Source organism: Elgaria multicarinata, chromosome 10 (assembly GCF_023053635.1).
Source record: "Elgaria multicarinata webbii isolate HBS135686 ecotype San Diego chromosome 10, rElgMul1.1.pri, whole genome shotgun sequence".
Classification (NCBI taxonomy): Eukaryota; Metazoa; Chordata; class Lepidosauria; order Squamata; family Anguidae; genus Elgaria; species Elgaria multicarinata.
This window is the reverse complement of record NC_086180.1, coordinates 94,365,274-94,390,984: the sequence shown is the minus strand read 5'-3', so window position 1 is coordinate 94,390,984 and position 25,711 is coordinate 94,365,274. Positions and strand designations below refer to the sequence as shown.

Sequence of the window (25,711 nt, the reverse complement as noted above, 5' to 3'; positions counted from 1 at the left end):
GACGAACCTCTAATTTTGCCTTCCGAGACCGATGCCCTTATGGTAGGGTCATCAGCCAGTACCGTGATGATCCGTAATGGAGACGGTGCCGGCGAGTCAGCAATATATTCTGTTTGCTGCAGAGAGTTCGGTACCGGTGGCGAGGATGGAGTCGCCCGTCTCGGTATCGAGTATGGTCTCGGAAGCAATAGCCTCGGTACCAGGCTTATAGGTAGGGAAAGTGATAGCCTCGGTATCGGCTTATAGGTGGCGAAATAGCCTCGGTATCGGGCTTATCGGTAGCGGCGGAGACCTTTGCAGTGAAAGGCTCGACATAGGGCTCCTATGCCCTGCCGCATGCCTCGGTACCAATGTGTTCGGTAGAGGGCTCCTCGGTATCGACGAATCAGTATCGACAACTTTTTCCTCGCATTTATATTCTTGAGTTTTGCTCGTATTCCTCTGAGGGTCGTGTGCCTCAGAACACTCTCTCGCTCTCTTAGAAAATCTTTTGCCGCTCTTGCGGATGCGGACTGAGAGGAGGAGGAGGGGGGAACCAGTAAGGCTCACTCCGTGCTGGAGGAAGTTGGGGCATAGACTTCATTACGATAGGAGATTTGGAGCGTCGAGATGGTCTCGGTTTCTCCACTGCCTCCAACGCCTTATCCCAGAGTATCGCCCGAAGGCGGTCTGAGCAGTTCTTTCTCGTTTGCCTCGAGAACTTAAACAAACACACAAGATTCCACAATGTGTTTTTCCCCCAAGCAGACCAAACAAAGTGAGTGTCCATCGGTTTGCGTGATCTTCAGCCCACAAACGGGGCACTTATTGAAGAGGCCTTGATGTGCCATAAGCCACAAGGCTAAGTAACAACAAACAAATCCTTTTTTTTTTAATAACTAAATAGAAAAGGTTAGAAAAACTGGAGAGAAAAGACAAGAAGGAAAATAGAATATTTTCAGCTGAGGTAAAGTATACCACACACGAGAAGTCTCCAAACGCTGTTGACCCTACAGGCGGTTGAAGAGAACTGAGGGGATTAGGCGGGAACCCCTGAGCATGCTCAGTGGACGGTGGGGGAGGGGTTCCCGCCTAAAAGACTTTCAGCTAGAGAAGTTTCCGAAGCTGGCCCTGCGCAGGCGCAGAGCCCATATGTGTGATGCACAGAGACCACGAAGAAGAATCAAATATTTCCCGATTATTTCTCATAAAAGTATTAGAAAACATATTTACAACAAAGCCACTCAGATCCATCTGCTAAAAATAACATTATCAGTATGAATTAAGACTCATTCTCATACCCACAAGCCAAGGGTGGGCAGCTTGTGGACTTCTGGATATTTTGATCTACAATTCCCTTAAGCTAATTCCTTACCCCTGCCATAACCAGAACAAAACCAACATGGACAAGTCATGTTTATATCCACCTTTTTCAAAATGAAGCTCTCCCTGATGTTCTACTGTTGCCTGAAACTACCATTGTTGTTTGTACACATTTTTTAAAGCTTGAGCCTGGAGAGGTGTTTTGTTGTTGATTTGGGGTTCTAAAGCTAACATCAATGTGCTTGCCCACGGGCCATGGAATATTCAATGCTAGGGTCTCATTCGTATGCACGTAGTCATCCTTGAGGTGCTCTTGTACTCGCAATGCTCTTGAACTTGCATCATGAACCAACATGGAGTTTCTCTCTCCTTTTTTACAGGCAAAGAAGATGAACCAGCCCTCCTGTTTCAGCCTCTCCCTTGCTAGATTGACACAAAAGGTCTCAGCATCACTGCAGCAGTTTGATGGCAACTAAGACTCACATATAGACTATGGTGGACTGCTTAGGGGAACACTATGTGGACACCTGCTATCTGAAAAAGATATCCCATTACTCCTGACTGAGAGAGCTACCAGAATCAGGCCAATGTCTGAAGCAGCAGGATAACTTCCATCTGTCTTTGAAGAAAATATGAAAGGAAGGCAGCAGCAACAACAACAACAACAACAACAACAACAACAACAGTCCTCCTCAAGAATACCTAAGAACTACAGTCACTCTGTCAAGTAAATTCCAGGCAGAAAGGGTGTGAACTACATTTTCTGAAACACTGGCTCTGGTAAACTACCCTTCAACGAATGATTTGGCCTCTCTACTAGAGACCTAAAACAACTGCTGGTGCTCAGGCTGAAAGGGAAAAAGTGGCTTTACTTCAGCAAACACATAGCTGGCATGGTTTTTCTCTCCATGCATCCTGATAGGAAAACAGTCCACAGCTTTCTGCAGGATAAGTGTACATTTGCTCATTAGCCTAACTGGCTAGGAACACTCAGATAACAGTGTATTGGTTCTACTTATTATTGTACAGATTTAACTTGGTTAACATTGCTACGTGGCAAAGTGCTTTATAAAAGTAAATAGTTTTACTAATATTACCAATGATATCGCTTAGCTTGTTCCAATATGCTGATGTTTCAATTGGTTGTAACGGCTGAAAAATGTGATGATTGGTGGGAAGTTCTTTTATAACAGCAGTCACATGACTGAGAGTTACCCTACAGGCAGTTCCAAAAAGTCTCTTCTGGTTTTTGCAGATATCATTCATGCCAAGGCTTAAGCAAGGAGCTAGAAGGCTTATGTTGAAGTCCTGGAATAACAAATGGTAGAAGAAAGGTTGTCAAAAAGATATTTTCCCACAGAAAGGGAAAATTGAAAATTCTGAATAAAACTATATTTAAAATTATTTACTCAATTTATATCCCACCTTTCCACCAAAAATGGCACTCAAGGTGGCTAACAATAATAATAAAACAGAAATTAAAACAAAAACTTAATTAAACATATGACTTAAAGCATTATCTTACACAATGTGCTGCATAACCACTCTCAATCGGGTAGCTATTTTAATCCATAAATTCCTTTCAAGCTCAAATACATTAGACACAGGACCAATGTACATCCACAACATTCAAAAAGTTGAAATTTGGAGGACACCTATTGCAAGATACCATGAATACTAAAACATTTTGAAAATATTTGTCTATTTATTTATGTACAAAAACCTCACAAAATAAAGGATATTTAGTTTGGATTCATGCAGACTTAAGCTTAATGCATAGTAAATATTCAATGATAAAAAAACTGCCAGTTTAAGTCCAGAGGTAAGGTTATCTGATGTGGGTTCAAGTTCCACAAAGCAACAGAAATCAGGATCCAGAGGTGAATTGGGGCTGATGCCTTAACTGACATGCCCCATGATTAGTGATGACATTGTGCAATGTTACAAATTGTACTTGCTTACAATTTACCCTAAATAAATACAGATTTTTCCTGGGTCTTTCATCCTGGGGGGATGGAGTACCATGGATCAGCAAAGGTGCCCTACATTGTCCTGGTTCTTTATTGGGTGGGTCCAGGATCTCTTCTTGGTCCTCCCAGAGTGCAGGACACGGAATAACGGGCTCAAGTTAAAAGAAGCCAGATTCTGGCTGGACATCAGGAAAAACTTCCTGACTGTTAGAGCAGTACGACAATGGAACCAGTTACCTAGGGAGGTTGTGGGCTCTCCCACACTAGAGGCAGCTGGGGGTTGGACTTGTAGGCCCCTTCCAACTCTGCTATTCTATGATTCTATGGTAAATGCCTCCCTCTGTCAGGGAGCGGTTTCTGCTGCCCTCTCCTGAAGAAGCCCTCCCTGGACCCAGAGGTATGTGAGAACTACCACCCCATTACTAATATCCCCTTTTTGGGCAAGGTGCTTGAGCGTGTGGTGGCTGGGCAGCTTCAGATGTTCTTGGAGAAAACTGATTATCTAGATCCATTTCAGTCTGGTTTCAGGCCAGATCATGGCACTGAAACATGGCTCTGACCCACAACCTACTCTGGGTGAAAGAAAGGAGGAGTGCTACCATCTCTCAGTGGCTTTTGATACTATTGATCATGGTATCTTACTGGATCGATTCTGCGAGAAGGGAGTAGGACGCACAGTGTTTCAGTGTTTCTGCTCCTACTTGCAGGGCCAATTCCAGAGTGGTATTGGGGGATCGCTGTTCCACCCCATTGCTGCGGGGTGCCACAGGGTTCTATTCTATTCCCCATGCTGTTCAACATCTATATGAAGCCACTGGGTGAGGTCATTAGGGGTTTTGGGGTTGGGTGTAATCTGTATGCTGATGATACTCTGCTCTACTTCTCCTTGTCGTCAGAGTCAGCTGGGGCTGTGAAAGTGTTGGACCAGTGCCTGGAGGCTGTGATGAGCTGGATGAAGGCTAAGGACAGGTTGCTTACCTGTAACTGTGGTTCTTCGAGTGGTCATCTGTGCAGTCACACATATGGGCTCTGCGCCTGCGCGAAGCCCCGCTTCAGGAATCTTCTATAGCTAAGAGGCATTTGGGGCGGGAACCCCTCCCCCTCTACTGCGCATATGCAGAGGGGTTCCCGCCCAGATTCCCTCAGTTCTTCTGAGACCAGTAGGCCTCGTCTGAGGAATTAGGGTACCTTTAGGTGTATCTGAAAAAACTAGTTGAAAGCATTAGTAATACTTGATGGACACCAAGAGGGGAATATAGTGGGTAGGTTGTGTGACTGCACAGATGACCACTCGAAGAACAACAGTTACAGGTAAGCAACCTGTCCTTCTTCTTCGTGGTCTCTGTGCATCACACATATGGACGATTAGCAAGCTTTTACTCACCGGAGGAGGGTTGGTGTCCTTAGGTGAATACAGATGACAATACTGCCCTGCCAAAGGAGCAGTCAGCTCTCGACCGGACATCAAGTTTATAATGTGACACGAATGTCATTGGTCGGGCCCATGTCGCTGCCTTGCATATTTCTGGGATGGTGATGCCACGATGGAAGGCAGATGATGTAGAGACAGCTCTGGTGGAATGCCCCTTGATCGATCTTGGGGGTTCCAATTTTTGCAGCTGATAGGCTAGAGTAATGCCCTGGACCAGCCAGGAGGAGAGTCTCTGAGATGATACAGGTTGGCCTTTTTTGCTCTCTCCATGACAAACGAATAAACGTTGTGACTTCCAAAAAGGAGCAGTACGATCCTTGTAAAACGCTAAGGCTCTCCTCACATCTAATGAGTGAAGAGTTCTCTCCAGTGCAGTGGAAGGAGATGGAAAGAATGCTGGTAGGACAATGTCTTGATTGACATGGAACGCAGACACCACCTTAGGTAGGAATTGGATATCTGGACGGAGCACCACCTTGTCGTAGTGAAAAACAAGGTATGGTTCGTCTATTCTCAAGGCACATAGTTCGCTTGCTCGCCTTGCAGACGTTATTGCTACTAAAAATACAACTTTAAATGTAAGAAGGCTTAAATCAGTGGTCGCTAATGGCTCAAAAGGTGTCTTTGACAATGCATGGAGTACCACTGAAAGGCTCCAGGAAGGGGAGAAAGTTCTTACTGGTGGGTTTAGGTTAGATAGGCCCTTTAAGAATCGTTTAACTGTTGGGTGTGAAAACACCTTAAAACCATCAATGCAATCATGAAAGAAGGAGATTGCTGCTAAGTATACTTTTAACGAAGAAACTTTCAGACCCTTGTCAACTAAAAACAATAAAAATGACAAGATCTGATTAACTAAACAAGTTTTAGGAAGAAAACCGTTTTCCATAGCAAATGAATTGAATGCAGCCCACTTCTTGTTATAATTCAGTCTTGTGGAAGGTTTTAGTGCTACATCCAAGACCGTTTGGATCTTGGCTGTCAAGTTGATGCTCGGTATCGAGGAGTTAGCCTCCATGCTGTCATGTGGAGCGTGTGTAGGTCCGGGTGATGTATCTGACCTCGGTGCTGGGAGAGAAGATCCTTTCTCGTGGGCAGTTCCCAGAACAAGCCCCGCGACCTGTTCAGGAGAGTGGCGAACCAATTCTGCCTCAGCCACCAGGGTGTCAGAATTATACAATTCGCATCGTCTTGGACAATCTTGGCTAATATCCTCGTTATGAGAGGAAATGGCGGGAATATATACAGGAAGGAGTGGTCCCATTTGTAAAGGAACGCATCTCCTAGTGATCGTCTTCCTATTCCTGCTCTGCTGCAGAAGAAGTCGCAGACTGCATTGCGTTCCGTTGCGAATAAATCTATTTGTGGTTTCCCCCAGATTCGAAAAATCTGATCGATGACCATGGGATGAATACTCCATTCGTGCACAACTGACGCATGTCTGCTGAGAGTGTCTGCTAGCTGGTTGTCCAGTCCTGCTATATGGACCGCTGTCAGGGATATACAACGACGAACGCACCACTCCCATATGTGTATGGTAAGTTTTATTAGTGGTGGGGATTTGGTTCCTCCCTGTTTGTTGAGATAGAACACAACCATTGTGTTGTCTGAGGTTATTTGAATATGCTGGTTGAGTATTCTTGTCTCGAATGCCTTGAGGGCTTTTTGGACAGCCAATAATTCGAGATAATTTATGTGTCTTTTCTTTTCCTTCGACGTCCAAGCACCCTGCACCTTTAAGGAATTTAGATGGGGCCCCCCAACCGTCGAGTGAAGCATCCGTTGTGATTGCCGTGGTTGGAGTGGGGGGTTGGAATGGTACTCCCCTTGCGAGGTTGTGATGGTTTTCCCACTATTTCAACGATTTGATCACATTTGGTGGTAAGGTTAAAATGGTTTTCTTTGCGTTTTGCAACGGGCTGAATTGTCTGTTGAACCACATTTGTAGGATTCTCATTTTGAGTCTTGCGAAAGGCACTACCATAGTGGTTGATGCCATTAGTTCTAACAGTCTTTGTACTGTGTGAGCGGTCACAGTTCGTTGTCTTCTCACTTGAACTGTAAGGGTTCTTATGGTAGTTGCTCTGTCTACAGGTAAGTATGCTTTTGAGGTGTTTGAGTTTAAGATTGCTCCTATGTATTTTATCGTTCTGGTTGGAGTGAGGACAGACTTCTCTACATTTATTAAGAGACTTAATTGGTTCAGGAGCTCTCGTAGAGAATATGTTGTTGAAGGGTTTGTTTCGATTCTGCTACCACCAGCCAGTCGTCTATATAAGGGTGAATTTGTACATCCTGCTTTCTGAGATGGGAGCAGACTGCTGCAATACACTTTGTGAATACCCTCAGAGCTGTTGAAAGGCCGAAGGACAACACTTGATATTGGAAAGCTTGATCGCCGATGATGGAACGAAGGAACCGTTGGCTGTTGGGATGGATGGCTATATGGAAATAAGCATCCCTTAGATCGATGGAGGCGAACCAAGAATGCTCTGTGAGAAGTGGTAGTATATTGGGAAGGGAGACCATTCGAAATTTTTTTGGTGTGATGTAGTAATTTACGTCCCTTAGATCTAAAATGGGACGAATTCCTCCGTCGCTCTTTGGGACAGTGAAATACCGAGAGTAAAACCCTCGGTGTAGTTGTTTCTTCGGCACTGGCCGTATTGCTCCCAAAACTTCCTCTTGTAGAGGTGGTGATGGTGATGTTCGCTTTAAACGTCCCGTCGGTGGTAGGGAGTCGAATTCTATTTTGTATCCCCCTTCGACTATCGAGAGAACTCATTTGTCTGTTGTTATTTGGGTCCATGTCTTGATTGATGTTGATAAACGATTGCCGAAGGGGGAAGTCGTATCAGTGGTGGCTGCCAAGTCAAAGACGCCGATTCTGTTGATAATCTTGCCTTCGACGTTGGAATTTAGGCTTTGATGCAGGGAATTGTCTCCTTCCCTGCTGCAGTATTGACTCTGCTGCATAGCTCCAATCCCCATTTTCCTGGCAGTTGTTCTCGCTTTCTGCACCATATCCATTGCCTCGTCAGTGGTGGAATTGAAGAGGCCAGAACCGTCGAAGGACAGCTTTCTATGTATGTCCTCGCTTCCTGCGAAAGGCCTGCAGATCTTAACCATGCATGCCTACGCAATGCCACCGCTCCCACCATGGTCTTAGCTCCGCAATCCGATTGATGTTTTGTGGTCGCGATTTGTTGGCGTGCCATGCACGTGGCTTCAGCGTGAAAAATTCTCGCCAGGTCCCTTTGATCATCTCCTAGATGTTCACAGAGGGACATCATCTTTTCCCAGAGGAAAAGCTGGTACCTCGACATTGTAGCCTGGTAGTTGGCTATTTTCAGTCCTAGAGAAGCCGTGGAATAAAATCTTCCTCCCATGAGGGGTCTAAGCGTCTACCTTCTCTGTCGACCGGTGCTGTGTGCACTCTTTGTGAACGTCCCTGGGCAGACTCGACAATTATCAAGTTGGGTTGGGGATGTGTAAATAAAAATTCCGCGTCCTTCTCAAATACTCTGTACATGTTATCCAGCCTCTTTGATGAGGGTTGAAGAGTCGCTGGGTCCTTCCAGTGCTCCTTCACTGATTTTGCTAGTGTTGGGAGAAAAGGGATGGCTACCGGTGTTGTCGCCTCTGTGTAAATGGCTTCAAACACTGGGTCTGTTAGTTTCTCCAGTTCCTGTCTAAGTCTTAGCTATATTCGTTTTGTTTTAAGAAAGCGTTCCCAACGAGGCTGTTGTTGAGACAGTCGAAGAAGAACTGAGGGAATCTGGGCGGGAACCCCTCTGCATATGCGCAGTAGAGGGGGAGGGGTTCCCGCCCAAAATGCCTCTTAGCTATAGAAGATTCCCGAAGCGGGGCTTCGCGCAGGCGCAGAGCCCATATGTGTGATGCACAGAGACCACGAAGAAGAATAAACTGAAACTGAATCCTGATAAGATGGAAGCTCTGTGAATTGGTGGTTCCTGAGTCTGGGAATTGGGAAGCAACCTGTTCTGGATGCTGAAGGAGCAGGTGGGTAGCTTGGGAGTACTCCTAGATCCATCCTTGGTACTGGAGGCCCAGCCCATTTTGCCTTCATCTCCACCACCACTGGAACGCAGCACCAAGAGATTCTCTGAAATGAAATTTAGCCCTCAGGCTGACCCCACACCCAAAGGGAGTAAATAAATATATTCACGCGTATACACAAAAGGAACTCTTTTTAAGAATCGAAACCCAAATGTTTAGTTTAGTTTAGTATAGGACTAGAACAACTTTTTTTCATTTCCTAATACTAAGAAAAAGGATAGCAATTTTTATAAGACCCTCAGTGCAGTTTAATTTAGAGGAACAGGTAAAGGATGGCAATGGTTGTTTTCTGATCCTTAAGGGGCAGATAGGAAGTTGGAAGTTAATATTAAAAAATATCTACACACCAAAGCAAGCCCAAGTTCCTTTTATGTAAAATTATTTAAGAAACTGTAGCAATATCCCAACTGTTAGATATATTAATAGTTGGGTTGGTTCGTGTAAGTATCTGGCAGTTTGTGGTAAGAAGATGCTACTTTGCTCATGTTTACTTTAGGCCTATATAAATCATTTAAGATTGGGACCCCCCAAAAAAATCAATTAGAAGTCAAAATGGCGAACTCTATCTTAAAAATGGGATAGATAAGCAGTTAAGGCATCTTTTATAATGTTTTTTGGTCAAAAATTTCAATGGTACTATTTTAAAGTAAGTATTTTAATAAATTTGCTTTAAAAATGAGAAAAATGAAAAAAAATATACTTTTTTTGGTAAAATTTCTTCACTAATGAAACATTTAACACCCCATCCAATGTTGAAAATATATCAATTTTTTTATTTATATAGGGAAAAAACAGCCAAAAATATGAACTATTAACTGTTATTACAGTATTCCTCATTTCTAAATTTAATGTGTAACATTGGCATATATTGAAGTATAGGTAAATTAAACTACACTTAAGAAATAATTACATGAAATCATTGTCTTTGATGTTTAGGCACTTAAATATTACAATACAACATCTGTGTCCTCAAATGGTTCTTCTTCTACTATTGGGTCAGTAGACTTTGCCCTACAGTTCTTACACAGTAGTGTACATGGAACGCCAGCATTTTTGCAACTGCAGCATGATTGGCATCCTGATTTACAGTTGCAGCGGACCAACTCTCTGCAACTCTCCCATATTGCTGGAAGAGATATCCATAATGGTGCCCATATGCCATCAGTTTTTATCCAACCCCATTCTGAAGGTGGAGGTAAGACCGGATTTGCAATATGAGACTGCCCCCACATATGTCCACCCTGATAAGCAGCCCTTAGAATGTGCTTTTGCAAGGCAGCTGCAGGAGGCGGCACATTTTCTAGCAGTCTACCTTTTGATGTAAACAGTATTTTCCTGACTTCACTGATGGACATGCCAGCACATTCTGTACTGTAAAGCAGAACGACATAAGTTTGAAGTTTCTGCTGACGTTCTGGGCTTAGATATGGCATAAGGGTTGAAAGTACAAGAAATGAGCTTGCAGCATCTTCAAATTTTATCCAGCAACTCCAAGCACTTCGTTTTCCATTAGCAGAAAATGACAATGTAGTGTCACATCTGGTGAAAGTGTGGAAGCCTCTTAGGGCAATAGCCTTTGATTCCCCTAGAACCTCTGAGATGTTGTGCACAGATATATGGTGCTTCCGGTTGCCAACACCAAGCAAAATCCACAGACTCTGAAGGCCAAGGCTTTTTAGGAAGTGATAGTAAGATATAGAGAGGACAAGCACATCCATATCTACAGTTCTGATCATAACATCGACTGCGCCATGAGAAACAATATCCGCAGTGTAAAGTATTATGTGACCATCAGCTTCTAGTATTGAAAATATCCCTTGGAGAGAAGTGTTTGAGCATGATGAGAAAAATGTTCCGACATCATTCATTACAATCTTAAAACTCATCTTTCCCCTTACTATTACTCAAGCTAACAAACCAAAAAGTTCTTCTTTGTTTTTATCATTTCTAAGGATGCTAGCCCAGTTTTTTGGAACAAGGCTTCCTTCAGTCACATGTCAGCGAACTCCAAGTCCTCTTTTCTGCTGTGTAGGCTTCTTGATACTATCTCCAGAGTAAGTGTCCCAGACGAAATCAGCCCTTTTTACAACTCAGTTGTCAATTTCTTTTGCAGTGTACTGCTGAAACTCATGTGTGCAGTATTCTCCAAATGTTTTTGATGTCCCTGGACAGAGCATATTGATAAGAGTTGCACCATCAAACACAATAGCATCACATTGACCTGTGAAATCATCATATGCTACATTTTCAAGAATGGAAGCTAGGTCTGATTTTACACATGACCGAATTCCTCCATCCAAAGAAAGAGAAGGGGGAAACAGCTGATTCTCATGTTGGAAAAATGTGTCTAGATGCAACTCACGGTATTAGGCAGCAATGAAAAGCTTTGAAAATAGTTGGATGTCGTTTTTCAGAGCTTTTACGACTTTAACATCTTTAGGGATCAGTCTTGCCTCTAGATCTGCTAATAACTTCCTGCTGTTCATCTTAAGAGGGCTAAAAACACTTACACTTGGGTTCTTTGAAAGTCGTTGCTTGATGAATGTAGGATAGAGGTTTCTTCCACCTTCTTCAAGGTTTTGAAGAGCCTCCACTCTATCAGAGCTTGCGACAAGACGTGTATGAAGATAAAAAAAGATCACTGCTTGGTTCTTCAAAGGGATTACACACATCTAAGAAAAAATCTGTCAACAGTTTTGTCTTATTGAGAAATTTCTTTTGGTATGATTCGAATTGTTCATGGTGGAGAGATGGATGGATTTTAGCACCCACAATACAGAATTCATCAACTAACCTGGTTATCTCTGGACCAGTCAAAGCCCACTGCATGAGTGCTTTTGCGTCTTGAAACAGACCAATAGCTCCTCCTTCGCCTTTAATACAAGCATTTTGTTGCTCAAGTGCTTGATCCACTGCAATAGCTTACAAAAGGCCTTTTTGTCGTTCGGATTACAAAGTTCCCTTTTGAAAATTCTTCATGCACTGTCCCTGCTCTTTCAGGAAGTTTTTCTAAATCTTTAATATGAATACTCAACCAGTGTGCATAGTTGAAATGATCAAAAACAAAGAACCATGGTATCATTTTCTTCAGTTTCTTTGAAGCAACTGTAATCCCCCATGCGGATTGAATACACGAATGTCAACAAAAGAATCACTAGGTTCAATACTGTCACCCAGTAAAGAAAAGTTAGTGATTCATTGGATCTTTTCTCAACCCACTGTTGGAAGGTTGAGGCCTTTGTCACTACTGTCATAGGTCAGAATAAGAAGCTTATAGAGACTGCAGGCAGTTAGCTGGTGAACTGTTCTAGCCTTTTTTATGTGTGTTACTTTCATACATGCAAGTGCAGATGTTTCAGACATAAAAATGTTATTTTTAATTAGTGCAATCAAAAATAGTTTTTTAAAGGAAATTTATTAAAATACCTACTTTAAGATAGTACCATTGAATTTTTTGACCAAAAAAACATTAAAAAAGAAACCTCAACTGCTTATCTATACCATTTTTAAGATAGAGTCTGCCATTTTGAAAGATGGTCACCATATTGATTTCTAATTTTTTTTTGTGGGGGGGTCTCTATCTTAAATGACATATATAAGCTAAAGTAAACGTGAGCAAAGTAGCACTTTCTTACCACAAATTGCCATATCTTAATGGTTTTTTATGCAAGCAGCCCCCACTATAAGAGGTGGTTTCAATGGCATTTCAATCCCTGCCTTGGACAGATGGCAGGGGACAATGCTAAGTCAAAATGTATTACCAGTTGCTTTCTTTAAAGGATGTGAAACCTTAAATTAACTGACACCCATTTCTTCAAGAATAAACTTTTTTTTATCTCTCCTCATAGAAACAGGAATAGATCAGAGAACATCATCTAAGCACGCTTCAGTTTCTATCATATCAATTATCTTATGGAAGGCCTAAAAGGGAAACTGGATGCTTAATATTTTTCTGCTGATGAATGTACACTATTGTATATAGGACCAATTAAAGCACTTCTTTGAAACTAACTCTGTATAGGACACAAATTGAGCCTGGGATACCGCAGAAGTCTATATTCAGGGTTGTTGTTCGAGAATTCTCTTTGCTTAGCGAAAGCAGAGAAAAAGTATAGGAAAGATATGTTTATGAGTATAGGAAAGATCTTTTTGTGAGTTAGAAGATAAACTCAAAGAAAGCCTAGGTGCAAATATGTTGGAGGGTATTAATTATCAAGGAAGATTGCTAGAAATGAAAGATATTTTTGATGCTGAGAGGTCTTTGAGATTTACAAAACAAAAATATGTTGAAAAGAGTAATAGGACATATAAGCTTTTAAGGTAAAATAGGAACAATCTGAAAGAAATACGTTCAATATATTTGCAAGTATTCCAGAATATGCACAAAATAATTAAGTGATTAAAATCTTTCTTTCTTTTTATAAAGAATTATATAACACTGAAAAAGTTACGATCCCATTTAAACCAGCTCAATCTCCCAAAATTGTGGATTAGCATGTTGTCTGAACCAAGACGGGTTTTATCAGGATGGTTTGTTATAGAGGGTGTTTTACCCACAATGGGTTGACTTGTAATCCATACATAAATTTGCCAATCCAATAGTGAGCTGCTTGGCCAAATCATCAGCACTTTCCCCACTTATCAAGATCTCCCAGTTAGCCAAGGACCCAGGGATTGATGGTATAAATAAATAATAATAATAATAATAATTAAACTGACACAGAGATGTTTGGGGATCCCATCCTTCTAGTACACCCCTCCTCGAGGCCCAAACACCCTATTTTCATATAAAAGTGTATGCCACCCCATTTTTCTACACAAAAGTAACAGCTGTCAAAATAGAAGCAGTTAAAGTGATCTTAAGAGGAAAAAATGGGGTGATGTCCCTTAAAAATAGGTGCAGTGGACTCACCAGCAACTGGTGAGGCCTAGTAGTGAACCCCAAGGTTCAGCACAGTGCATTGAATCCTGTGACACCCTTTCTAGAGGGGAGATTTACACCCCATCTTCCCACCTGTGCACAGCTGTCAAAGCAGCCTTGCTACAGTGTAGCCTTGAGAGTACCTGTGATGAAATGGTACTTTATTTTGTTGTTTCAGTATATATTTGAGTATTTGGTTGCGGGCTTGATTTGCTTTTAACAAATCCTTTCTTTTACAGGCAATGACAAGTTGGTGGGAGGAGGGAGTTAGAATGTTGAGCTGTTTGAGAGTGAGAGGGGCTCACTGGGTTTTCTTTGTGAGGGAGAGAAGACAAAAGTTGAGTGTAGGCAAACACGTACTCTGGATTTTAGGAAAGCTGATTTAATAAACTCAGAACTATGATAAGTAAGGTCCCATGGCAAATGAGCCTAATGAGAAAAGGAGTGCAGGATGGGTGGGAATATTTAAAAAAGTAAATTTTAAAGGCACAGTTACAAACAATTCCAACAAGGAGAAAAGATAGAAGACAACAGAGGAAACCAATGTGGCTCCACAAAAAGCTTAGAGATGACCTGAAAACAAAAAGGGATACATATAGGAAGTGGAAGGAAGGCCAGACTACAAAAGAAGAGTACAGACAAGTGGCGCAGAAGTGCCGAAATGGCATCAGGAAGGCCAAAGCTGTGAATGAGCTGAGATTAGCAAGGGATGCTAAAAGCAATAAAAAGGCTTTCTTCAGATATGTGAGTAGTAAAAGACAGAGGAAAGAAATGGTGGTTCAACTGCTTAATGAGGATGGCAAATTGATAACAGATGACAAAGAAAAGGCAGAGGTGCTCAATTCCTACTTTGCCTCAGTCTTCTCCCAAAAGCGGGTCTATGACAGGCTCAAGTTACAGGAAGCCAGATTCCAGCTGGACATCAGGAAAAACTTCCTGACTGTTAGAGCAGTACGACAATGGAATCAGTTACCTAGGGAGGTTGTGGCCTCTCCCACACTAGAGGCCTTCAAGAGGCAGCTGGACAAGCATCTGTCAGGGATGTTTTAGGGTGGATTCCTGCATTCAGCAGGGGGTTGGACTCGATGGCCTTGTAGGCCCCTTCCAACTCTGCTATTCTATGATTCTATGAAGGACTGGCTTTCAGCGGGGTAGGATTAGGGAACCTGGGCTATAGTTTTGGGGGAGAGTAGTTTTCCCTGGGATCTGGAGGGAGGTATATTTAATTTAATACCATGAAACTTAAGATGTAGTAAACTATCCTTATTCTTGTAAATGACATTTTCAATATTGTTTTGTTAATTAAAACCCCACCTTGCTTGGTCTTATTTGTTACCAAAGGTTTGTGATATACGCACATGCACACTTTCACACACAAAGGTTTAAAGTTTGCTCTTAAAAGGAAGAGCGTGGTAGCAGAAAAACAGAGGTTGTTGACAAGAGTCACAGAGGGTAGAACAGAACCTTTGTAGATTTGACATATTAAGGAGCAGCAAAGGCAAGCCCTATATTAAAATAATTTAAAAAAAGTTAAAGGACTGTTTGCACAATTAAAACAGGGCTGGGGAAATGTGAAACAAATTCCCAGCCCAGGTTTTTAGCAAAAAATAAAAGTAATTAAAAACGAGGGCTTCGACTGCAACCGAGATCGTGGCTGGAGCGGGGACAGGGGGCTTGGCGGGAGCCAGGCAGGGCAGTGGCAGCCCGTCCAAAGTGCCATTTGGGCAATTCGGACAGGCTGTCGTTGACACGAGAAAACAGGGGCAAAAAGGGGGGGCTCAAAACATGATCTAGATCGTGATCAGAACGGGCACGGGGTATTGGCAGCTGACAAGTCCCCTGAGATGCCAGGTGGAGCCAGCTGGAAGACTTGTGAAGGGAGGGGCTAAACAACCCACGCCCTGGGGGTGATGCATCCAATCGCCTGGCAGGTGCACCAAACACACACTGTGGGTTGTTCACAAAACAACCCGCAGTGCATGACTATTCACCCATAATGGATTGGCATGCCATGCAAATGCACCCACTATACGTCAAATCTAAAAATCTAAAATCAAAGTTGTAACTCACTTTTTGAAAGTACTAGCTAATAGTTTTCTGTGACATCTCTCCCCCACTCCCTCACCTTACATTTTATTTAATTTATCTGATGGATTTTTGAAATTGTCTTTCAGGATAAATTAGAAAACTAATGTGAGGAAAATGTACTATTAAGTTGTTATGATAAAATAAAGATTTACAAGTATTCCAATAAAATTAGTTTCCAAGTAAAGCTCTGAATTGGCTTGAATATGATATTTAAACCGCACTGTGCACTTTATTAATTTCTCCCAACCCAATCAAATATTTCAGTTCAGCTACTATTGGCCATTGGAAAGATGTATCAGAAATATAAAACAAGTAAAATTAACATGACATTTATCTTCTAATCAAAAGTAAAAGGTTAAACATGTTAAATCTCAGATCTCCATTGATTTAATTCAGATAACCCTACCCTGCCCCAAATGTTTCAGTTGTTTTCCAGAACATCCACATTACTGATGGGCTTTTTCATTTAAATTCATTTCCAGATACAAATAAGTGTGTGTGTGTGTGTGTTTATGTGTAATGCCAGATTTTAATAGATTTACGGCACAATCCTGTGCATGACTACTTGGAAATAAATCCCATTGCATCTCAAATAAGAATACAAGATTACAGGCACAGAATGTTTTATAAGTTTAAAGTGTGGCATGTTTACTTATATTTTTAATTGTGTTTTTTAATACTTGCTACTGTCTTCTCATTATTTAGAAAGGATAGTTAATTCATAGAAGTATACATTAAAACAAGCCCTCTTCTTTTGTATGCTAATTACCTTATGTATCATAAAAGAACTCAGTTCATGCTGAGGAAGCTGATTCACCAATTCTGCACCTTCTGGCAGAGCCGACACCGACTTCATGTAGCACTGTGAGCTCACGAGCGAAATATACCAGTCCTTTCAAGAAAATGATTGAAATTAACTACATATACTTACAACAAAATAGTGAGAAATACATGAGGTGTCTTGCTTCATATCAAGCATCTAAGATTTCTTTGTATTCTCCTGGTATCAGGCAACAGTTTCAGCACTGCAGTGGGCCTTGTAGTTTGTAGCTAAGATTTAATTAGAAGTAGCCTGAAAGTGTTTGGTTCTATTCAGCTTGTAGAATGTCAAAATCTGTGTGAGCTTATCTCTGTCAGTGTTATCAGAGCACAGTGGGGGGTTGCTCTATTGCCCCCCCGCCCATCTACAAAGTTGACCTTGACAAGCAGAGAGACCTGTAGCTCTCTGTGAGAACCTGACAGAGGAGGGTGGGTGTTTGCAGGAATGTCGTACAGATGGAAGCATTGTCCTGTCGAGTCGAGAGACCTCCCCTTTTAAGGAACCTTTGCCAGGAACATCTTGTCTGCATTGCTGTTTGGATCCATCATTGTCGGGGGCCCTGGAGGCGCTCTGCACATGGACTTTCCTAACTGGAACTTTAGATTGCTAAGGGCTTGCCATGAAAAATACTGTGAGGCTTTTCATAGACTTGAACTGTGGATTTTATGTCTTCATTTGTCGTCAGACTGGGTTTGTTCTGCCTGGACTCACGTGGCGTGGAGATACCAATGCAAAAGCCGTGGCTCTGGACTCTTGGTGTCTGTGAGTTTACTCCTTCCTTGGACTTGATAGGCCTTGACCATGTAGCCTGGAGTTACCAACCAAAGATTCAAAGTTGGACTAACTCTATGAGTGTGGACTTGTTTAGGCCTTTCAATAATTTGCCCCTTTGCCTGAGGGATTATGTCACGAATTATCCCCATTCCTTGTCCGGGTTTGGAATCTGTGTATTGATTAACTCTTCCCTTATACTTGGAACTGTGGAGATGGTGACTGGGAAGCCATGTTGATGAGGATCTCAGTCACGGTTGTAGTGATTAGCTTTTGACTGTTCTGGAATTTCTTAGAGCCCATAGGTACTGACCATCAGCTATATGATTTCTGAAGTGTGCAACTGTTAAGCTTTTGTTGTTTGATTTCCTGCAATAAAGAAGTCTCACTGAGTGTCATGCCCTGCGTGGACATAGAGTCAGAAGATGAGGAGCTGGAGGAATCAAGACCAAGCACCAGCCCAGGAGGTGTGGAGTCAGGACTGGCAGAGACTCCTATGGAGCCACAGAGGGAAAAGCCGTGCTCAGGTGTGCCAGCTGGGACCTCAGAGGGCTCAGTGCCAGCAGAGACCTCTGCTAATCTGGATGGGTCAGGGGAAGAAACGGACATACCTGTCTTTAGTCAGCTGCGGGCGGAAAAGGAGACTAGGCGGCGGTCACGCCGCCTTTATCTAAAACACCAAGCAATTAAGGAACAACTGAAGAATCGTGACTCAGCACCCTGACTCAGCATAAATACGCAGGAGTGGCAATTTTGATTTTTTTAAAAAGTGGATTTATATTAAAAACTATAAAAAAGGATGATAATGGTAGATATCTTATGATAAAGGAACAAATTGAAAGTGAACAATATACATTAGTTAATGTTTATGCCCCCAATGAGAGACACAGAGAGTTTTATATGGAATTATTTAAAGAAATAGAGGAGTTTAGGGAGGGGTATCTTATTTTAGCTGGGGACTTTAATATGGTAATGGATAATAGAGTGGATAGGTCAAACCCCACTAAGGCGGAAAAGAGATATAATATTACTATATTAAATAAATTAGTAAAAGAAAAAGATTATGTAGATTGCTGGCGTTTGCTGAATGGGGCGAACCCTGGCTTCTCTTACTACTCCTCAGTTCATCATACATACTCTAGAATAGATTATATATTTGTTTCAAAAGAGTTTGCAAGTAAGGTATGTAAAATGGAAACGGGGGTAATAAAGGTAACAGACCATGCATTGCTAAGTTTAGAGTTCACAGTTAGAAAGAATTATAAAGAAGCGTTTAGGTGGAAATTAAATACAAAACTTTTGAAGTATAATAAAGTGGTAGAAAAAATGCAAAGAGAACTGTCAGAGACTTGGGAAATTAATGAGAAGGGAGGAACGACAAGGGCAGTAGTTTGGGATACCATGAAGGCAGTAACAAGAAGGATATGTATTAGAGAATTGTGCAATTTAAGGAGGCAACAAATAGCAGAGCAGGAAAAATTGGAGGAAGAGATTAAGAAATTGGAGAAAGATTATTGGCAATTTAAAAATAAACATAAATTAATAGAAATACAAGCAAAGAAAAAGCAATTAGAAAATTTAAATTTAGAGGAAGTTCAGAAAAATTTAATATATATGAAAAGGGAGTATTTTGAAAACAGCGATAGAAATTCTAGATTGCTTGCCAGACTCACACAAAAGGAAAAAGCCAGGAATGGGATAGGAATATTGAAGGATAAACAAGGGAATTATTGTCATATAATGAAGGGTAAAATAAAAAATTTTCAAGAATTTTATCAAGAATTGTATAAGGGAAAGGATACTCAAAAACAGAAGTTGGAAGCTTATATAGAAAAGTATATAAAGAAGGGAATAAAAATAGAACATAAAGAGTTAATGGAAAAGGTAATAACTCAATGAGAAGTAGAAGAAGTAATTGAGAATTTGAAAGTGGGTAAATCACCGGGGGTAGATGGTTTAGGCTCAGAATTTTATAAGGTTTTTAAAACTTTTTTAGTACCGAAATTATTGAAGCTGTACAACTCAATATTGGAAGGAGAAAGAACACCAGAATCATGGGAACATTCATTAATAATTTTAATACCAAAACCAGACAAAGATTTGACTGTCGCTGATTCATATAGACCTATTTCATTAATAAACCAAGATGCTAAAAAAATTTCAACTATTTTAGCAAGGCGGTTGAACAAATTTATAGAGGAATACATAGGGGAGGATCAATGTGGATTTGTAGCAGGTAGACAGATGCATAATTTAGTGGGAAGAGTTTTAAATGTAATACAGGTGATAAATAAGGTTATTTAAAGGTTAAAGGTTAAAGCGGGAATTCTGGCATTGGATATTTTCAAGGCTTTTGACTGTTTGAGCTGGCAAGCTTTAAAGATGGTTTTAAATAAAATGGGATTCGGAAATAAATTTAAAGCTATAATAGAACAGTTGTACTCTCAAAATACAGCTGCAGTGGTAGTGAATGATGGTGTGACGGATAAGATACGACTAGCCAGAGGGACAAGGCAAGGATGTCCACTCTCGCCGGTCCTATTTGTAATGGTAATGGAATTATTGGCGAATGCAATACGAGAAGATGAGGAGATTGAAGGAATAGGTAGTATGAAAAAAATTAAATTGAATATGTTTGCAGATGACACATTGCTGACCATTAAAAATCCAATAGAAAAGATGGGGAGAATTAAACAGCAATTGAGAGAATTTGAGGATATTACTGGGTTAAGAATAAACTGGTCCAACTCAGAAATGATGTTGTTTAATTATACTAAAAAGGAAGAGAAGGATTGGGAAGAAAAGGGAAGAGAAATGAGAGTTAAGAATCAGATTAGATATTTGGGAATAAAAATTACGCAGAAGTTAGAGAGTTTAGAGAAAGAGAATTTAAATGTGTTAAAAAAAGAGATTTTAGCAAAAGTGGAGAAATATAAAAGATTAAATTTATCCTGGTTTGGAAGAATAGCATTAATAAAAATGAAGATTTTAGCAAAGATTAATTTTGTGTTTAGGATGCTACCAATAACATTTCAGAATTAGAGATAAAAAGTTGGCAAAGTATCATAAATAATTATTGTAATGGTGATAAAAAAGCGAGGGTAAATAAAAGTAAATGGTATTTAAGTCAAAAAAAGGGAGGATTGGGTCTCCCAAATATTAAACTATATTATGTAGCTAACAGATTAAGACATATTGTGGAGGCAATTATAGGAATAGGAGAATTAGATTGGATGGAGGATAAAACTACAAGTAATATAGAGATTAATTTGGAAAATGTATTTTTCAGGGAAGGGGAAAAAAATGGGTAGAAAGTATAGATAAACCGTTTTTGAGGTCTCACTGGGAAATTTGGAGTAAATATAAAGGGGAGCTGCTTCCGAGCAGCTCCCCTTTGTCACCGGTAATAATGTTAAAGAATTTCCCAGAGGAATTAAAGAGTAGATTAAGTAAAGTTTTAATAGAAAAAAATAAAATGAAATTAAGGGAATGGTTAAGAGGAATGAATACAAGAGAGGATATGGAAGAGGTCCTTAAAGATAAAAAATTAACTTGGTTAAATTATTGGCAATTAGAACAGTGGACTAAAAAATGGGTAAGAGATAATGGAGATTGTACAGAATTGACGAAGTTTGAGGAATTAATAGTTAAGAAAGAAAATGATAGGGAGAAAAGAACAGTGTTAAAGGGGTTGATGAGTGAAATATATAGAATACTGGTGGAGAAAGGGTTGATGGATAATTCAGGTAAAATGGTTTGGGAGACAGATTTGAATGTACAAATAGGACAACAGGGCTGGGAGGGACTATGGAAACAAAGGGCGTTGAGAAATATGTCAGTAAGAATAAAAGAGAATTATTTTAAAATTATATGGAGGTGGTACCTAACTCCGGTTAGATTGAACAAGATAAATAATCAGCAATCAGCAAACTGTTGGAGAGGATGTGGGGGTAAAGGAACGTATTTACATATGTGGTGGGAATGCAACTATGTTCAAAAATTTTGGAAGATGGTGTTTTTGGAGATTGAAGAAATTGTGGAAATGAAGATAGAACGAACACCAAAAGTTGCATTACTGTCACTATTTGAAGATTTAAAATGTAAAAAGTAAATCAAGGAATTGATAACGAATTTGCTGACTGCAGCAAGATTGATTGTAGCTAGGAACTGGAAGATTCAAGGGGAATACTCTATTGAAGAATGGTATAAAGAAGTATGGGATATAGCTATTAATGATAAATTGACAAGTAATATTAAATTGAGAAGAGGTATAGCTAAATCAAATGATTTTGAAGGAATTTGGAAACAGTTCCTAATATTTGTGTTTTCTAAGGGAAGTGGGAAACCACCAGCAGAAGAAAGTATGAGATTTTGGAATCAGGAATGAGATCCCGAGGTGGGGGGTGCACTTGTATGTTAATCTTGATTATGTTATTTAGATAAGATATTATGTATTCAACATTTCAACATTATGTAGTATGTTGTTGTTTTTTGTGTGAGAATGCAAATGTGTATGTTTAAGTATTGTAGAAAAATAAAAATTTATAAAAAAAAAAGAAAGAAAAAATGCAGAAAGAAATGTCGGAAATATGGGAAATTAACAAAAAGGGGGGAAGTTCACCATCAGTTGTGTGGGATACAATGAAGGCTGTGACCAGAGGGATCTGTATTAGAGAAAGGTGTAATTTAAAGAGGCAACAAGAGGGAATACAGAAAAATTTAGAAGAAGGGATTAAGAAGTTGGAAAAAAGAGTATTTGCAAAGCAGAAATAAACAAATACTGTTAGAATTACAAGCAAAAAAGAAAGAATTAGAAAATAAGAATTTAGAAGAAGTACAGAAGAATTTGATTTATATGAAAAGAGAGTATTTTGAGAATAGTAATAAAAATTCAAAGGTGCTAGCAAGACTCACACAAAAGGAAAAGTTAAAGAATTCGATAGGGATAGTGAAGGACAAATTAGGGAAACCATGTAGTATGATGACAGAGAAAATAAAGATATTTCAGGAATTTTACCAAGAATTATATAAAGAGAAAGATTCATTAAAGTTGAAAATGGAGATATATATATAGATAATATATAAAGAAGGGTCTAATAGAGGATGATAAAGATTTAATGGAAAAGGATATATCTCAAAAGGAAATAGAGGAAGCTATTGAGAAATTCAGAGGGGGTAAATCCCCCGGGTTAGATGGGTTGGGATCTGAATATTATAAAACATTTTAAAAAAATGTTGGTACCAAAATTAATGAAATTATATAATGGAATTATAAAAGGAGAGAAGATACCACCATCGTGGGAACAATCATTAATTATTTTAATTCCAAAGCCGGATAAGGACTTAACAGTCCCAGATTCTTATAGACCAATTTCATTAATAAATCAGGATGCAAAAATCTTTTCAGCTATATTGGCAAGGAGAATGAGTACTTTTATAGGTAAATATATTGGGGAAGATCAGTGTGGCTTTGTGGGGGGTAGACAAATGCCTAATTTGGTTGGAAGAGTTTTAAATATGGTACAAGAAGTAAAAAAAAATGGGAATAAAAGCAGGGATAATAGCGCTGGATATATTTAAGGCGTTTGATTGTGTGAGCTGGCAAGCACTAAAAAGAATAATAAGAAAAATGGGGTTTGGAAATAGATTCAAAGGGATAATTGCGCAATTATATTCACAAAACACAGCTTCAGTGGTGATAAACGACGGAGTTACAGAAATGATACAATTGGCCCAAGAGACCAGACAAGGATGCCCACTCTCACCGGTCCTATTTGTATTGGTTATAGAACTATTGGCAAATGTGATAAGAGAAGACGAAATGATAGAGGGAATAGGTTGTGATAATAATAAATTAATAAAAATAAATATGTTTGAAGATGAAACTTTATTGACAATTAAGAATCCATTAGAAAAAATGGAAAGAATTAAGTATAATCTGAAAGATTTTGAAGAAGACACGGGATTGAGAATAAATTGGACAAAATCAGAGATGATGTTATTTAATTATACTAAAAAGGAAAGAAAGGATTGGGAAAGTAAGGAGAAGAATATGAAAATTAAAGAGATTATTAAATATTTAGGAATTAAAATTACAAAAGATTTAGAGGATTTAGAAAAGGAGAATTTAAATAATTTTAAAAAAGAAGTTATAGATAAATTAGAAAAAAAAAGAGGATTAAATTTATCATGGATTGGAAGAATAGCTTTAGTAAAAATGAAGATATTACCAAAGGTAAATTTTGTGTTTAGAATGTTACCAATAAGAATATCTGAAAAAGAGATAAAAAGTTGGCAAAATATTTTAAATAATTATTGCAATGGGAATAAGAAAGTGAGAATAAATTTAAAAAGGTGGTATTTAACACAAAAAGGAGGAGGATTAGGACTCCCAAATATAAAGTTATATTATATAGCCAATAGATTAAGACATATAGTAGAAAGCATGTTAGGAGTGTGAGATTTAAGCTGGTTAGAGGATAGAAAAGGAATGGACAAAGAGTGGAAATTGGAAAACATATTTTTTAGAGAATATAATAAAAAATGGGGGGAAGAAATAGAGAACCCCCTCCTAAAAAATCACTGGGAAATATGGTGTGTATATAAAAAGGAGTTACTTCTGAGTATCTCTCCAATAGATTTCCAGGGAATTTAAATTTCCAGGGAATTTCCAGGGAATTTAAAAGATAAATTAGGGAAAATACTAATAGAGAAGGATATAATGAAACTAAAAAATTGGTTAAGGAGGATGAACACTCGAGAGGAAATAGAAGAGGAGTTAAAGGAGAGGAATCTAACATGGTTAAATTATTTTCAATTAGAGCAATGGACGAAGAAATGGTTAAAGGATAATGGAGAGTGTAGAGAATTAACGAAATTTGAGGAGATGATTTTAAAAAGAAAAACTGAGAAAGGAGAAAATAAAATGATAAAAGGTTTAACGAGTGAAATATATAGAATATTGATTGGGAAGGGGGAGTCAGAAAATATGGGTAAGATGGTGTGGGAAACGGATTTGAAGATACAAATAGGGCAACAGAGTTGGGAGGGAATATGGAGACAAAGAGTGTTGAGAAGTATGTCAGTGAGGATAAAAGAGAACTATTACAAGATTTTATGGAGGTGGTATCTAACCCCGGTGAGATTAAATAAAATAAACCAGCTGCATTCAGCAAATTGTTGGAGAGGATGCAAAGAAAAAGGAACGTATTTACATATGTGATGGGAGTGTGTATTTGTTCAAAAAATGTGGAAAATGGTGTTTAAAGTGATAAATGATATTGTGGGAATGGAGATTGAAGAGACACCCACAGTAGCATTACTATCATTATATGGAGATTTAAAATGCAATAAAGAAACAAAAGAATTGATAACGAATTTGCTGACAGCAGCAAGGTTGATCATATCTAGGAACTGGAAGGTGCAAGGAGATTATCATTTTGAGGATTGGTATAAAGAGATTTGGGATATTGCTATAAATGATAAATTGACATGTAATATAAAAATAAGAAAAGGGATAACAAGAACAAATGATTTTGAGGGAATTTGGAATCAGTTTCTAGAATATGTATTAGCTAGACCACCTCCAGAAGAATCAATGAGATTTTGGAAACAGGAATAGATCCCGGGGTGGGGTGTGTGCACTTTATTGTTATGTAATGATGTAAAAATATCAATTAGAAATGTTATAAGGATAATCAAGTTATGTATTATGTTTGTTGTTGTTGTTGTTGTTGTTGTCTTGTGTTGTGAATATTGTAGTATTGTATTAGTGTATTGTTAATCAAAAAAAAAAAAAAAAAAAAGAGAAGAGAGGTCGATTCTTTGGCATAGGCCAGGTGCACAATGGTAAGTATTCAGGAGTCCATGGCAATGTTTTCCCAAGTGTGGAGGGACAAAACTTGTCACTGAAAGGTGGGTTATCACAAATAGGCAGGCAGGCGTGAGCCAAAGGCTCTGCTTAAATAGTTCAGTCCTTGAAATGTTTGAGAGACTTGAAATCCAGGATGGCCCTCCATCCTCCATTCTTCTTGGACACAGTGAAGAATATTGAGAAAATGTTGCAATTACCTGTCTTGCAATTGCTCATTACCATCATTTTCACCTCCACTGATGCTTCTCTCCTAAGGTTAGTATCCAACAGGGGTCTTACACTGGTGCCCAAGGCCAACTGGCTGCAGTGTATGCTTGGCAGGTATAATAATGCAATCACCAAAACGAGTGGAAATATTTGTTTTCTGGAAAGGGCAGATTATGCTCCTTTCAGAACTTAGCATTTCTGCTCATTCAGCAATTGCTTCAAGAAGCATAATATAACCTCTAGATTT

General features: G+C 39.4%; 1 protein-coding gene across 2 annotated transcripts in view; it reads right to left on the bottom strand.

Annotated features, from left to right (window-relative positions):
* HTT (huntingtin) overlaps positions 1-25,711 on the bottom strand; it is a 454,111-nt gene that overhangs the window by 132,462 nt on the left and 295,938 nt on the right. For both annotated transcript variants that reach the window (XM_063135886.1, XM_063135887.1), the window contains exons 47-48: positions 16,563-16,685; positions 2,400-2,610 (exon numbers count right to left, since the gene is read on the bottom strand). In XM_063135886.1, coding sequence (XP_062991956.1) covers positions 2,400-2,610; positions 16,563-16,685 — 334 coding nt within the window. The remainder of the gene's footprint in view (positions 1-2,399; positions 2,611-16,562; positions 16,686-25,711) is intronic.